The sequence below is a fragment of the Miniopterus schreibersii genome, assembly GCF_964146895.1.
Source record: "Miniopterus schreibersii genome assembly, chromosome: 11".
Taxonomy (NCBI): Eukaryota; Metazoa; Chordata; class Mammalia; order Chiroptera; family Miniopteridae; genus Miniopterus; species Miniopterus schreibersii.
The window spans coordinates 15,439,223-15,456,607 of record NC_138111.1 but is presented as its reverse complement, the minus strand read 5'-3'; the positions used below and the strand labels follow the sequence as shown (position 1 = coordinate 15,456,607).

The 17,385-nt window shown below is 39.0% G+C and overlaps 1 protein-coding gene and 1 long non-coding RNA gene across 2 annotated transcripts in view; one reads left to right on the top strand and one right to left on the bottom strand.

Annotated features, from left to right (window-relative positions):
* LOC308563458 overlaps window positions 1–17,385 on the bottom strand; it is a 59,677-nt gene that overhangs the window by 26,105 nt on the left and 16,187 nt on the right. The window lies entirely within an intron of this gene.
* On the top strand, window positions 35–13,644 carry LOC308563457 (N-acetyllactosaminide alpha-1,3-galactosyltransferase-like 1; the record flags this gene model as incomplete). Its single annotated transcript, XM_081150580.1, has 5 exons — window positions 35–108; window positions 1,249–1,284; window positions 5,041–5,088; window positions 12,395–12,532; window positions 12,978–13,644. 5 exons carry the CDS (start codon window positions 35–37, stop codon window positions 13,642–13,644), a joined length of 963 nt encoding a protein of 320 aa, XP_081006706.1.

Below are 17,385 nucleotides of genomic sequence, written 5' to 3'. Positions count from 1 at the left end.
AAAACCTCTTTTTCTCCTCTTTTTCTAGCAGAGAATGAATTCTAAATGGAAAACATGGTTATTGATTTCATTTGCCTTATCATTGACATTGATTAAGCATCATTTCCGGTAAATATAAAAAATTAATGAATCATTATCTTTAGTGATTGGCAGAGTTGATCTAACATACTCAGTTTTGCTCAAAAAGTATTAATAATCATAAATTATCTCCTCTTTGGGGAACAAATCAAATCATAAATATACTAATTCCTTCATTTTTCAACATTCAAAAATATTTACTGAGGGCCTTCTTGGTGCCAGGCAGGTTCTAGGTAATAACTCAAACATAAGTGACTGCTCTTATGAAACTTTACATTCTAGGTGGAGAAGCCAAAAAATATGTAATGTCAGGAGCACTGTATTTTATATAATAATGCTATGAAGAAAGAAGGCAAGATAACAGGATAGAGAGTGTTGGGGCTATTTTAGATCTATTTTAAACTACATCAAAGTTCCACTTAATAGGAACAAGACTCAAAATGACCTGCTGTAGAAACATAGCTATACTGGGGAACAAATCTGTTAACCTACCAAAATTCTCTTACATAAATAATTTAAAATTCTTACCGCAGCTATGCCTTCTTCCTTATGGTTTTTTTTTTTTTTTAAATAAGCAATGCATTGTTACTGAATACTACTTGAAAATTAGCTATATTGTGGGAGCTAATGGCTGTTAAAATTAACCCCATTGCTGCCCTGGCTGGTGATGCTCAGTGGTTAGAGTGTCAGCCAGCACACCGAAGGGTCGGGGTTTCAATACCTGGTCAAGGGCATGTACCTGGGTTGCAGGTTCAATTCCTGGCCCCAAACTGGGCACGTGCAGGAGGCAACCAGTCGATATCTCTCTCACATCAATGTTTCTCTCTCTCCCTTCCTCCTTCCCTTCCACTCTCTATAAAAAATAATAAATCAAAACATCCTCATACAAAATCAACCCCATTGCTTTGGTATCATGTTCTACATGTTATTTGCCCTCTAGGGTTTTGTGCCTTAATAGAAATGACTAATGCCATGTCAGGATGTCATATATTCCAGAACTGTAGCATGATGGCTGGCATATAGTAAGTGTTTAGTAATTATCTGGTTAACACGTGAGTGAATGAATGAATGAATGAATGAATGAATCTGAATTCTAGATTTTCTGTTATTCTAATTGCAATAGAGATTTGTTCAAATTTAACACTAAATGCATTTTTTTCATTTATAAAGAATAAAGAAGCACCTACAGAAGATAAGTCTCTGCTGGTAAGAATCTGTGTTTCATAAATATTCCACAATCTGTATTAAGGGCAAACTGGCTGGAGTCAAGTGGGTTCTAATGGTGACAGCAATCAGAAAGAACAGAAAACTAGACTAAATTCTCTAGAGGAAACCACTGACAAATTTCTTGGGTATCAGTTCAGAAATATTCTACACATGCATATATACATAAATATGAGTATGCATGTGTGCATCTCCAAATTTTGCTCACTTGACACACTCACCTGCTTACATACCAGACACTTTTTTTTTTTTTAAAATATATCTTTATTGATTTCGGAGAGAGGAAAGGAGAGGGAGAGACAGAGACAGATTGGGAATCGAACCCCGATAGCCTGGATCCTAGGTCGACGCTCAACTGCTAGGCCACGCCCGGCTGGGCACCAGACACATTTTTGACATTTGCTGTAGTTTAAATATCTCTATCCAGGATGATGATATTTTTTTCCCCCAGAATGACAGCCCTCATTAGTCAATCATGTTTTCTATTATTGACCATTGTGTAGCATCTGAGAAATTAGAGAAATCAACTGTCAAAAAAATGAATTTTACAAAAAATTATTCAGCTCTAGCCAGCTTGGCTCAGTGGTTAGAGCGTCAGTCTGTGGACTGAAGGGTCCTGGGTTCAATTCTGGCCAAGGGCATGTACCTCGGTTGCAGGCTTAATCCCCAGCCCCAGTCAGGGCATGTGCAAGAGGGAACCAATCGATGTATTTCTCTCACATCGATTCTTCTCTCTCTCTCCCCCCCTTCCACTCTCACTCTGAAAAGCAATGGAAAAAAATATCCTCGGGCGAGGATTAAAAAAAAGAAAAAGAAAAAAATTCTTCATTTGTCACTGTATACTTTTAATGAAATTTGGCATGATTAGATTTTAAATGAGCATGAGGCCTGGGCAATCCTTATAATGAAATATCTTTGGCTAAAAACACCTCTGAAATGTCAAAAAGGGATGCATTTTTAAAGGTGTGTTTTTTAAATACTTGATTTTGAAATAATTATAGATTCACAAGAAGTTACAAAGATAGTAAAAAGAGGTCACATGTACCTCTCACCCAATTTTCTCCAGTGTTACATCTTACATAATTGTTGTACAGTATCAAAACAGGAAATTGATGTTGGAACAATGTATGTGTATAATTACATAACATTTTATCACATGTTAGATTTGTGTAACCACCACAGCAATCAAGATACAAAACTATTCCCTCACCACAAAGACCTCCTTTGAGCGACCATTTATACTCACACCCAAACTCTTTCCCCTCACCCTCCCTAACCTCTTCCTAGTACCACTAATCTATATTCATCTCTATAATTTTGTCACTTTGAAGTTTACAAATGGAATCGGACAGTATATGGCTCATTGAGATAAGCTTTTTTCACTCAGGATAATGCCCTTGAGATCCAGCCACATTGTTGTGTATATCAATAGGTCATTCCTTTTTATTGCAGTGTAATATTCCACAAAAAGATGTACCAAAGTTTGTTCAACCATTCTCCTGCTGAGGGCCATTTTGGTTGACAGTTCTAGTCTTACAGCACCTGCAAAACACTGTTCCACTTCCTTTTGGGTCCATGATTTCTGATGAGAAACTCACCTCATTCCAGTTATTTTTCCCCTATAGGTAAATCATTTCTCTCTGACTGCTTTCAAGATTTTTTTTTTCACTTTAGCTCTTAGAAATTTAACTATCGTTCTTTTTCATGGATTTCTTTAGGTTTATCCTGTTTGGGGTTTACTCAATTTCTTTGAATCTGTATGTTTATGTCTTTTGTCAAGTTTTGGGGAACATTCAGTCAATTTTAAAAACACTTTCAGCCCCATCCTTTCTTCTCCTTCTGGTATTCTAATTACATGAATATTAGATCTTCTGTTATAGTCCCACATTTCCCTGAGGCTCTATTCATTTTCCCCCATTCTTTTTCTCTCTGTCGTTCAAACTGAGTGATTTCTACTATTCTAAGTTCACTGATTCTTTCCTCCCACTCTCCATTATGCTGTTAAGCTTATCCATTGAGTTTTTATTTCAGTTATTGTATTTTTAAGTTCTAAAATTTTTTTGTTTTTCTTTATATCTTCTATATCTTTATTAAGACTTTCTATTTCTTTGCTGTCACTTTCTATTTTTTTGATTGTTTCAAGTGTTTGCAATTGCTTATTGAAGCATTTTTACATTTCTGCATTAAAATTCTAGTCAAATCTAATATCTGTATTATCATGGCATCTGCAGGTTGACCTTTCTCATTCAGAGATCTTTTTGATTCTTAGTATAATGAGTGATTTTTTTTATTGAAACCTAGACATTTTGGGTATTATGAAGCTTTGTATCTTATTTAAATCCTGTGTTTTCACAGGAATCTTCTTACACTGCTGAAGCTGGGACATGGGTGGCACCTGATCATTACTGTCAGTTGAGGGGTGAAATTTCATGTTCTCATCTCTGCTTCCACTGAAACCTGGAGGAGAGGGGTTCCTTGTTACTAATAGCAGGGATGGGAGTTCAGGCTCCCTACATGGTCTCCACTGACACTAACCACAGGAGGATGGCCACAATTGTTGAGCAGTGGTGTAAGTTCTAACCCCCACTAACCTCCTCTAACTCCACACCAGTGAGGAAGGGAAGGAACCTCATTACAGTCTGTGGAGGATGGAAATCTAAGCTCTCCATTTGGCCTTTGCTAGAGGGATGGATGTGGGGTCACAGTTTTTCTGTGATATTGGGCTGGAGTATAATGATTAGTGCTTTAAAGTTTTCTTTCTAGGTTGCCCTTTTCCTGGTCCTTTAGCTATAAAGAGCAGACTTTTCTTGGGGCTCCTTTTGTGTCAGTGCCCATTGGCATTTCTGGGTTGCTGGCTTCTCTAGCACCCAATCTGGCATATATGGTGGCAGAAAACCAAGGACACTCACTGCCATGTCAATCTTTGGGTCCCAAGGTGCCTACCTGATATGCCTTCTCTCTACCTTTCAGAGTCTTTATATATAATGTCCAGGGGGGTTAGGTATAATTAGTGATAGAAATAGGGAAAATTAGTAGTATTCCATCTTTCTGGAATCAAAGTCACTTAAAGTTATTTCTATTTTACAAAATAGCCCTGGTTTATAAAAGGGAAATACCCTCATAACCTTGTCAATTAAATAATTAACTAAAAGTACAACAAAACCTTAGGTGGGTCCTCTTTAAATGAAAATCAAAGATGAATATATGGGCCCCTACTTCAACCCCTTCATTTCAACATGTAACAGTGTCTATCACATAGTAAGCTACAAATGTTTGATAAATGAATTAATTGTGCATTTTTGTATGAATATACATTATTTTTCCTGCTCTGTTAATTTTTAAAATATGTCCCCCCTTCACAAATTACACTGTTCCTTGCCTTCCAGCCTTTGTTCATGACCTCTTCACCCTATACTTCTTTATTTAATCCTTCCAGACTCAGTTTACATATTTCATTTTCCAGGTGGTTTCCCTTAAGCCCCAAATTAGGTTAGATGTCCCATTTATATGCTCCCATGGAGGTCTGTTTTTCCCTATTAGCCCTTATCACTCTGTACTATAATTATCTACTTAATCTTCTCTTTCCTACTAGTTTATCAACTTCCTGAGGGCAGGAACTGACCTACATGTTCATAGTTACAGAGCCAGCACCAAATAGTGCCTGTTGTGTTATGGGGTGAAATATATGTTTGCTGCATGAGTGGGTTACTCTTAACTTGCTTTTCATTCTGTACCCAGGGATCATGAAGCAGAAGAACCTCAGCTCTCAGACTGGTTTAACCCTAAGTAAGAACAAAAAATTCTGATCACAATATGATAGTAATAGTATAACTCAATTTGAACAGAGGAAATTTTTTTTTTCCATCATCAAATTGTAGCTATCCTGAGAGGCTTCCAGGACTTAGAGTTCTTACTTTTAAGGCTTTTATGTACAAAACTAGGCTCTATTTATAAAGAGTTAGGCAATTAAGGGTCATAATGAGAAAGCTATTATCTGTTTTAACATTCCTGGTTTATTAGGAGAAAGAAAAAAAATTCTCTTTAGAAGCAGCCCAAAAATGCCATTAATGATTTCTCTTGATTTTGACATTAACACTCAGGGGAGAAATTCATTCTTTATATTGGCTATCTAATATCCTATTTTATGACTCTAGAGCGCAATTATTTCAGCCAACTCCCTATTGGCTTTGTATTGTTTGCAATTTGGGTGCTATTGTAAGTAATATTTCAATGAATATCCTTGTTCATATGTTTTTATACACTGTTGTGTGAACTTATCTGTGGGAGAAATTCCTATTGTTAATTTAAAAGGATGTAAACATTTAAAATTTGATTCACGTTGCTAAAATGTCCTTTAATGATTACATCATTTATTTTCCAATTGGCAAGGGATAAATGTTAGTAAAAATTTATTTGTTTTATATGTTTATATTTTATTCTAGTAGTATCGAGCATTTTATTATTGGCAAAAGTTAAAATATTTCAATTCAATTTGCATTTCTGTAATTATTATTAAACTTCAGGATCTTTTTACATGTTTATTATTTATTTGTATTTCATCATCTATAAATTCCTTTTTCATATTTATATTTTTAAAATAAACTTTAGCCTGGCTGGGCGTGACTCAGCGGTTGAGCGTGACCTAGGATCCAGGCGATCGGGGTTCGATTCCCGGTCAGGGTACATGCCCGGTTGCAGGCTTGATCAATGACTCTCTCATCATTGATGTTTCTACTCTCCCTCTCCTTTCCTCTCTCTGAAATCAATAAAGATATATTTTAAAAAAACAAAAAGATAAATAAAATAAACTTTAGCTGCACAGAATTAGATTAATAATAATCCTTGCTTCATGACTCATCTCATCATTAGTTCATGCAAAATCTACTTATTTGTGTGCTTTCTTGCTTATTTTTAATGAAACAAAAATTACAACCTTCAATAACTTTAACAGCTAGGTTTGTGTCCTTTCCAATACACCTATTCTATTTCCATGCCCTACGCCCTGTAACAACCACATCTCTGAATTCTGGTTCATTATCTCCTTGCTTTCTGTTTTAAATATAAATTTATATCCTCCATATATATTCTTAGAAAAGTCTATTTTTAAATTTTAGATGTTTATAACTTTATAAAGTAGATATCATGCTGTATATAATCTTCAGGGGCTTATTTATACCCTTAATATTAGATTGCTAAGATTCATCCAAAAATTGCATATCACTGTCATTCATTCTGATTGGTTGCACAGTAACTGACTGTGGAATTACACCATAGTTTGTTCATTCACTGCCTTGGTAATGGGCACTTAAAATATCTCTAGGTTTTTGCTATTATGAACATATAAGATGCTCTTATAAAATGCTTTCCAAGGAGATCAAAGAGTTTAAAATGTGAAAAATAATTATAGATAAAATAGCTGCCTAATATCTATCTCTGACCTCATCTTTAACTACTGTCTCACTCCACTCTGATCACACTGGCCTTCTTAATGTTCCTCAGATACACCAAGCATGCTCTCACCTCAGAGCCTTTGCACCTTCTGTTCTTTCTACATACCATTCATCCTTCAAATAGCCAAATGGTTCATTCTCTCGCTTCCCTCAAGATTCCACTCAAATGTTATTTTATCAGTAAAGCCTTCTCCAACCACCCCATATAAAATGGCACCCCATTCCTTTTCTTCCCTATCCAGTTTTATTTTTCTCCATTGCACCCATAAGCAAACACTAGAATGTGCCTAAAAAAGAGCCTAGACATAGTAGAGGCTCAATGTTTATAGAATAAATAAATACATGAAACCCCTGGTCTAATGGAAATGATAGCACTTTCATAACAATGTAATAGTGGTAGAAGGCATTCTTTACTTTAGTTGGAAGGCGGTACTTTATTATTAAGCATTATGTTGGCTTTTAATTTAATATAAAATGACTTCTTCAATATTGAGATATCAGGGAAGAAGCTAATGAAGATCAGCCACACCAGCCAGTGCAGTAATCCCGTGCTCTGCCTGTTAGCTCAACTGCATGAGAAACTCCCAAGTGACCTGCTTATCAGGTTCAAGGAACCATGACTTACTTATTCCCTAGAAGAAGGACTCCTCCATGGGGAGCTAGGAATTCTAAACCCACTGAACCCAAGGTCAAAACAATGACAAGTAAACATTCTCTAAGTGAGTTATTAGATGTGATCATAAGCAGGAACATCCTCATATCCATCTTGCTTTATGGGCTGTGTATTTTAGCTTTGGAAGAAATGGTATCTCATATTGTTTACTGATTCAAAGCATTAATGGTGTACTATTGAACAGTACCTCAACATTTCAGGGAATTATCTCTGAACACTGAAATTGAGACTTTTCCTGGCCATTCCAGTTTCTACCAGGCCAGCTGCCTCTGAACAGTGATGCACATAGCCCAGAGAACTTTATGGAAGTGAGCCAACTGCCACACTACTTTCACCAGGAAACGTGTACCTTGGATGCAGGCAATGTTACGTGTGATACAACAGCAATGGATAAGATGTTCTGCAAGTCAACAAAGATGGCAGATTTGTAGGCAGGAAAAGCAAATCCCTACCCAGAACATGAAACATTCCCCTGAGGAAAAGATGCTGCCCCTTTCATTATGGAGTCTAATATAATCAAGCAGCCATCACTGGCTGGTCCCCCTGGGAAACACTGTCATATTGTAGGCTGAGTCAGCCTCTGCTGTTGGCAGGCTGGGCACCCAGCACTGGCTAATAGCTCAGTCTTAGTAAGGGAATGTCCATGTCATTGAGCCCATGCATAATCTCCATTGGACTCCAAGTAGCTGGGGCTACTTTGTATACAGATACTAAGCCAGCCACAGGGAGGCCAGGCAAGGCATCCAAAGGGTAGTTCACCTTGTCCACCTGATTTCTGAGAGCCTCCTTTGCACAGGATGCTTTCTGGCCAGCATTTAAACCTAATGACTCTTAAGTCTCTTCTATTTCTTCCTCTTCTGTTTATCAAACAATTTTTATTCATAGGTTTTTAACTGCCTTCCGCTTTCAGAGATTCTTTCGCTTTCACTCTGGAAGCAAATCCTTAACCTGATCTAATGAGGAAAGAGGGACAATCTTTAAACCTTTCTTCTTCTCAAAAAGATATTTATTTTTATCTGTGATGTACATAACTTCAAAGAATCATCACTGTGTAAAGGTACACCTAGCCAGTTTTAAGGTACAGTTTAAGACTTGTGAGTTGAACAGAAGTATATGACTAAAAATTCTAAGTATAGGAAAAGTTTAAAAATAATGTATAAATATAAATATAGAAGTTAAAGAAATCCCTAAAACAGTAATAGTAGGCACTTTTAAATAATTTATTACAGGCAGAGAAACAAGATGGCGGCGTAGGTAACAGCTGCACCCGCTGCCTCCCACAACCACATCAAAATTACAACTAAAATACAGAATAACCATCACTCAGAACCTCCTGCAATCTGGCTGCACAGAAGCCCTACAACCAGGGAACTGAAGCAGCACTGAGACCAGGAGGAGGGGCAGAGGCGCTGGCAGACCGGGACTGAATCCGAGATGCGCCGTGGAGCCACACCTGGTGCAGCGGTTTAAACCCAGGAGGGAATCTCAGTGGCGGAGGTTTCCCGGAGGAGCGAGGGGTCCCAGCCCCACAGCAGGACCCCAGCCCAGGGCTTCAGGGCCGGGAAGAGACGTCCCCACAACTCCGGGCTGTGAAACCAGCGGGGACTGTCCCTGAGGGTCGTGGAGGCTGCAGGAGCCCCAGGCTTTCCTCTTACAGGGCCCGCACACGGACTCACTTGGACGCGCTCCCTCAGAGCCCAGCGCTGGGCAGCAGCCTGAAAGGACCCGGGACACTCGGGGAGGAACTAACCTGCCTGAAATCGGGGCGAGAGGTGGAGGGGCAGCTTCCTTCCAGGCAGAAGGACTGACAGAGGCCATGGTTCCTTTGGCAAGTCCTCCCCGCACACAGCCGGCAGGCAGGCGCCATATTTGAATCACCAGCACCTGACTCTCACCTTTGGCCCCGCCCCGTGATTCCCGGAGGCCCCGCCCCTCCCCACCTGCAGCTCATCCAGGCCATTTCCAGTGGCTTTTTTATGCAAGTGGCCTCTTGAGCCTCATGCTTAGGACTTTCCTAAAATCTCTCAAACAAGCAGCAGCAGGCCCCATACAGCTTGATAAGTGGCCCCAGGCCTGGCACTAGCGACAGCCTGCATTGGCTCATAGCTTGGCCTCTCCTGGACACCTCCAAGCCCAGCGCAAGTAGCAGCCAACTACGGTTTGCTGTGTAGCTCATGCTGGGTAGCACTGGGCAAGGCACTGGCAGAGGTTGACTTTGCACCTCCCGGGAGGCCCCAGAGATAGTGCACCTGGTGGTCAGACTCGACCACGCTGGATTACAACCCTACCACATCCATGAGTGACACTCAAGGGATGCACTTGGTGAACACCAAAGCTCCACTGAAGTAAATCCTGATCCATAGGGGTGTCTCCAGCACAGCAGCTCTTTGGCTGTAGTTGCAGCTGGTCTTCACAGCTGATTGGCCAGGGGGTCAGTTCCTCCCAGGGACGCCAACAGCAACCAAGGCTCAACTACAACAGGACAGTGCACACAGCCACACAGGGGAGCACCTAGAAGGCCCAGCTCAGGTGACTGGGGAGGCTGAGCCACTGGACCCTACAGAACACCTGCTACACAAAGCCACTCTACAAATTCCAGGAGACATAGCAGCTCTACCTAATACATAGAAACAAACACCTGGAAGCAGCCAAAATGTGGAGGCAAAGAAACATGTCACAAAGGAAAGAACAGAAGAAATCTCTAGAAGAGGAACTAAATGAAATAGATCCAAGCAAGCTACTAGATACAGAGTTCAGAATTTTGTTTATAAGGATGTTTAAGCAGACTATTAGGGAAATAACTGAGAAAATCGATAACATAATAAAGTACCAATTTGAAATGAAGGCTACATGAACTGAAATGAAGAATAATTTACATGGAATCAACAGTAGAGTAGAGGACGCTGAGAATCAAATCAGCAATTTGGAACATGAGGAAACATAAAACACCCAACCAGAAGAGCAAAAAGAAAAAAGAAGCCAGAAATATGAAAATAGTATAAGGAGCGTCTGGGAAAACTTCAAGAGGCCCAACATTCATATTATTGGGGTGCCAGAAGGGGAAGAAAGAGACCAAGAAATTGAAAACCTATTTGAAAAAATAATGATAGAAAACTTCCCCTACCTGGGGAAAGAAATCAATTTACAAATCCAGGAAGCACAGAGGGTCCCAAACAAGAGGAAGCCAAAGAGGCCCACAGCAAGACACATCATAATTAAAATGCCAAAGGTTCAAGACAAAGAGAGAATCTTAAAAGCAGCAAGAGAAAAGCAGTTAGTTACCTCCCAGGGAGCACCCATACGACTGTCAGCTGATTTCTCAACAGAAACTTTGCAGGCCAGAAGGGAGTGGCAAGAAATATTCAAAGTGATGAAAAACATGGAGCTACAACCAAGGTTGCTTTACCCAGCAAAGCTATCATTTAGAATTGAAGGTCAAATAAAGAGCTTCACAGATAAGAAAAAGCTAAAGGAGTTCATTACCACCAGACCAGCACTACAGGAAAAGTTGAAGGGTCTTCTTTAACAAGAAGCTAATGAACAAAAGAATCTGATGAAATAAATAGATCCAGAGACACTGACGCATGCAACAGACCATATTTCAGAGGAAAGAGGGAAGGGGGGTGGAGGGTGGGAAGAGATTAACCAAAGAAGTTATATGCATATATGCATAACACATGGACACAGTGAATAACGGGGTGAAGGCCTAGGGAGGGGGTGGGAGCAAAGTGGAGGGGGTCAATTGAGGGGAGAAAATGGGACACCTGTAATACTCTCAACAATAAAGATAAATTAAATTAAAAAATAAATAAATAAATAAATTTATTACAGTAGTCTCTCTTTACCTGCAGTTTCACTTTCCACAGTTTTAGTTATGAATGGTCAACTGTGGTCCAAAAATATGAAATGAAAAATTCCAGAAATAATGAATTCGTAAGTTTTAAATTGCAGGCCATTCTGACTAGCACAATGAAATCTTGCGCCGTCCTGCTCCACCCCACCCAGGACGTGACTCATCCCTTAGTCCAGCATATCCACTCAGTTCGTGATACCTACCCATCAGTTCCAAAAAAAACCAGTATATATTGGGCTCAGTATTAACTGCAATCTCAGGCATCCACTGGGGGCCCTGCAGATAAGGGGGGACTATTGTATATTATTATTAAAATACTATTAAGGGTTGTCAAACTCTTTTCTGGGTCTGGATTTGTAATGAAACCCTGCAATTACCAATAGCAAAATGGCTTCTTGCTTTGTACGCGTTTCCTTCCAAAATGAAGTTCTTAATTTGCTTTAATAGTTTAATGCCCAGCCTTCAGCAACACCATTATTACTAATGCTGCTACTTCTGCTGTCATATTATTATTAGAAGCAAGTCTAATGTCATTCTCCCTTTTTGGACTAATTTTGTTTTCTTATAGGTTGCATTGACGGGCCTAAAGCATTAGGAAAAGGTGAAAAGAAAGTGCTCTAGAGCTTCTAGGAAAAGAGAGGGTGGAAAAGAAAAAGGAGAAGGGGGCGGTAGACATAGGTGGTAGTAGTGCTATCTGCTTTAGCCAATAATCAGAGAAATATTCAAACCCTGGACTACTTAAGTTTCAGTAGTCGAAGCTCAAAAGAAAAAAAAATCCCTGGGCTCAAAAGGCAGGATGGTGCAATGACTAATACATAGATTCTGAAGCCCAACTGGCTGATCTTGAATCCCGACTCTGCCATCTATTAGCTGTGTGATATTAAGCAATTTACTCAACCAATCTGTGCCTAAGTTTCCCCATATGAAAAATAGGGGTAATAATAGCACTTACATTATAGGACAGTTCAAGGATTAAGTGGGTAATGGAAAGCACTCAATAACTGTGCCTGGCACATAGTAAGTACTTTATAATCGTTAGCATATTCACTTGGACGACAACTTGTGCTGTCATAATAAAGTGGTACCTGCTTAATTTGTGTCTTGTTTGTTCAACAGAAAACGTCCTGATGTATTAACAACAACCGATTGGCTTGCTCCAGTCATCTGGGAAGAAACTTACAATAGACAGGTCCTGGAAAAATATTATAAAAGGCTAAACATTACCATAGGCTTGTTTGTACGGTGTCCTGAAAAGTAAGTGCTACTAATAGTCATCCTTTTTTATTTTGGAAAAGTGTAGATAAGCACCCAAGGACTTTCTACACTCAAAGAGCTATTCATAATTAACCCTAATCATTATTTCTATCTGACTTGTATACTTATTTATCTATTGTGGTAATTTTCTCCAGCTGTGGCTGAGTCTTTAACACTACTTGGGAATCTTTTCATTAAAATTCATTTAGTTGTTTTTTCTTTCTTTCTTCACAACAAACTTCATATTTCTTCTCAGGCTCCCAAATCACTACATTCTCTTCAACCAATAGAGTTAAGATCTAGACTCAACTTCTCTACCCTTACCTACTGGTAGTTCTTTAGCAACAATGACATATATGTTAGACAGCATGTTTAAATGACATGTGTTTTCCTGATGATTTTTAGCAAATAAGTTTTTCCTATGTTTTTTTTCCATGTTTTACAGCATTACAAGACAGTACCTGAAACAGTTCATCGAATCTGCTAATAAGTACTTTATGATTGGCCACAAAGTTATCTTTTACATCTTGATGGATGACTTCTCCTGTCTACCTCCCATAGAGTTAGGTCCCCTTCGAACATTTAAACTATTGGGTTTGTTTAGAGAAAACGAGTGGGAAGACACTAATGCCATAAACATGAACAACTTAAATTTGTACATTTTAAAACACATCAAGGATGAAGTTAACTTTCTCTTCAGTATGAGTATAAATCAGATCTTCAAGAATAACTTTGGAGTGGAAGCCCTGGGCAAATCTGTAGCTCAACTTCACTCACGGTTGTATTTTGAAAATGTTAAAAATTTCCCTTATGAAAGAAGATCTAAATCAGCAGCTTTCATCCCTTTTGGACAGGGAGATTTCTATTACCATAGTGCAATTTTTGGTGGCACACCCAAAGACATTTTAAACTTCATTGCAGAATACAGAAAAGGAGTGATTCATGACATCAAAAATGAACTTAGCAGCACATATGAACATCACCTAAACAAATATTTTTTTATCAATAAGCCCACTAAGTTGTTATCACCAGAATACAATTGGGATCCAGCTTTTAGAACTCCTCCACAAATTAAACATGTTAAGATAGCATGGCAGTCAAGAGGGATTTGATTGTTTTATCATTAGATTTATGGGTCAATAAGTAAATCACAATAATTACTTAAAGATAAAACATTAAATTTTTGAGTGTTTTACAAACTTACAAAAAATGTGTGATCTTTCAAAATAAATTTTCTCCTTATAATTTTGAACCATCTAAATCTACCTATGCTGGATAAACAGATAATTAATGTTAGTGCACAGTAATGTTATTATCTATATATTATAAAGTAGAAATGTTCTTGGAGGTATAAAATGAATGTTTTATGAGGACATACACCCAAACTCTAGTTCAAAATATATAGATAGATACCCACAAAATGTCAAAGGGATATATGTAAGGAAAAACATACTCATCCACTCACTCATCAAATATTTACTCTGTTTTTCAGTGTTGTGACATATATTGCCTGTGATTAATCTCCTCAATTAGTATTCGATCTATCTAGTATCTGATTGAACTTGGGTAAACCAGAGGCATTCTACCAAATACATATCTTACTTTTACTGTTACAAAAATACTGGGGCTTTTTTTAAATTGCTACAGGAATTTTATTTTTAAAAAATAGATATCTACTGAACTCCATGGTAAATATGTTCTTCTAGGTGCAGTCAGGGATAGGACAATGTTTTTTAAAAATACATAATTTGCCTTGGCCAGTTTGGCTCAGTTGTTAGAGCTTCGGTCTGTGGACCAAAGGGTCGAGGGTTTGATTCCTGGTCAAGGGCACGTAACTGGTTGCAGGTTGGGTCCCCAGCCCCATTCGGGGCACATGTGGGAAGCAACCAATTGATGTCTCTCTCTCATATCAATGTTTCTCTCTCTCTCTCCCCCATTCCCTATCTCCTTTCCACTCACTCTAAAAAATCAATGGAAAAGAATATATCCTCAGGTGAGGATTGACAACAAGAACAACAAAATACATAATTTGTCCTCAAGAAGCCTACAGTCTAGCAAGGAAAATAAAACTATTTATAAATATCTCTTTTGCAAGTTTAAATGTGCTAAAACTCATAAAGAAGACATGGTTAACATGTCATTGTTGTTCAGGAAAGGGAGTAATCACCTCTACAAGAATGACTACATATCAACTACATTTCCATAAATTAGTGATGAATTACAGCATAGTCACAAAAACTGGAGAGTCTAAAGTCACAATAAGTTATTATTTTAACCCTCTTTTATGGGAGGAAAACTGAAGCTTAGTAAATATTCTATAAAAGATAAGTTTATTGGCTATTAAAACACTAAAATTATAAGGAATATTAATAATTACTGTGGCAGGCAGGCCTTACAATGCCCCCAACAATCCGCCTTCCTTGGTATTCATGTCCTTGTGTAATCTACACTCCCCCTCCCCCAATCCACCTTGGGTGCAAGCTGAATGGAGTGACTTGCTTTCAACTGAATACTGCCAACAACTATGCAAGTGACATGGGAAGAAGATCTTTTCCCAACTGAGCCTTCAGATGACAATATGACAAAGGTAATGAGATGTTACTTTCTTGATTAGGTTACATGAGATTGTGACTTCTGTCTTACTAGCAGACTCTCTTTCTTTTTGCCTTTGATGAAGTAAGTTGAAATGTTGGGGAGGCCCTCATAGCAAGGAACTGAGGGCAGCGATCAGCCAAAACCCAGAAAGGACCTGAATCCCCCCAGTCCAATAACCTTCAAGGAACTGAATACTGCCAATAACCATGTAAGTGATGTTGGAAGCAGATCTTTCCCCAGCTGAGCCTTCAGATGAGACCTCATCTCCTGTCAACATCTTGATTGCAGCCTTGTGAGAGAGACAGAACTAGAACATCCCATGCCCATATTCCTGAACCACAGAAACTGTCAGATAATAAATGTGGTTGTTTTAAACTAATTTTAGGGTAATTTGTTATGAAGCAATAAATAACTATTATAGATTTCATACCTAAAAGTGAGGTGATGCCATAAAAAATACCTAAAATTGTAGGAGTGGTTTTAGAAGTAAGCAGTCAGTGGATGGAAGCTGAAAAGATTTTTTTGGAGTATGATAGAGAACGCCTAAATTTCTTTGAACAGACTGTTAGTATACATCTGTACTTGGAGGGCACTGCTCAAAAGTAAGGAACATTATTAAAAACTGGAGGAATGGGATCTTTGTTACATGATGAGAAAAAGCGTGACAACATTGCCTCCTCCAGTTTTGTGGAAAACAGAACATGTATCTGTGAGCTTGGTTATGTAAATAAGGAAGTTTCCAAGCTTTCTTCTTGTTATTTAAAGCAAAATGTAAGTAAAGAGATGGGGAGGAAAGATATATAAAATAGTATGCTATTTTGAGATTTCTGGTCCTAGCCAAGATGACATAGACTCACTTTTTCCTGTTACTCCCCTCTAAATACAGCTAAGAATCCAGGACATAATTACAGACAACCATAAAGGGCTCTGAAAAGTGGGAAAAGTAAGGCAGACTAGCTAGGGACCTTAGTACTTGAGGGAAAACATGGAAGTGAATTCCTTGGGATTTTTCTCTCATATATCCCAGACTGGGCACAGCAGAGGCCTACAACTCAGAACCACCAAAAGGCATAGACACACAAAAAAATCTGTAGGAAAAGCCAAATCTTTCTGGCTGAAGGCCCAGGAAAGAGGCACCCCAGCAGAAATCTAGTGAGGAACCCCATTCCCACTCCATACCTCGCTGGCCTGCTCTGCCTGCACCAGCAGCACCTGCAAAGAGTTGGCAGAGAATTCCATCTAGAAGCACAAACAGGCCCAATGTCTCCTGGCCCTCCACTTAGCAGTAGAGGGAGACCCATGTCCAGCATCCCCTGGGCTCTACACAGTGGCAAGGAGTGACCCCACCACTACCACCAGAGGCAGAGAGACGCCCAGGTTGATGCTTCCCTCACTCAGCAGCACTGGTCAAGATCCAGTAAGAAGCTCGTTGATATCATGTGACCTAGAGAGAAGGCCATGGGAGACACTTTCTGTCCCACAGACCCAGCATCTTCCATTTACCACCTAGTGGCACTGGCAATGGGGAACCCAGGAAAGCACCTTCCACTCCCTCAGGCAATACCAGCAATGATCAGGCAGGTACCGGGTGGCCCAGAGAGGCTCAGGGAAGCATTCATTGCCCCATGGCCCAGCATCTCCCACAGTCCATCTAGCAGGACCTGCCTAGGAAAGTGCACTTTACCCCTGCAGGAAGCATCAGCAGGATCAAGTTGGAGCCCTGGTGGCACCAGGTGAACAAAGTGAACCAGGATAATGTTGTATAGGCTCTGAAACTTGTATGTCATTGGAACCACAGCCCCCAAAATTACCAGGAACTATGCACTAAACATAAACAGGTTACTTCTGATGAAATAAAAGACGTAAGTAGGATCTAGGGTCTCAAAACTTAATATGACTAGAATTTTTTTTAAAAAATCACTCATCATACCAAGAACCAGAAAAGTCACAACCCAAACAAGAAAAGGCAATCAACTGATACTAATATAGAGATAAATCAGGTGCTAAAATGATCTGACAAGCAGCCATCATAAAAAAATGTTGCAATAAGCAAATCTTATCTCAAAACAAATGAAAAATAGAAAACCTCAGCAAAAATATTTATTGAATGAATAATGTTTATAAAAAAAAATCTGTGGAAGGATACATTCCATAGGCTATCATTTATACAGGGTGGGGCAAAAATAGTTTTACAGCTGTTTGCATGGAAAAGAATACAATTAATAAATAACACAAGAAAAACCTACTTTTGCCATACC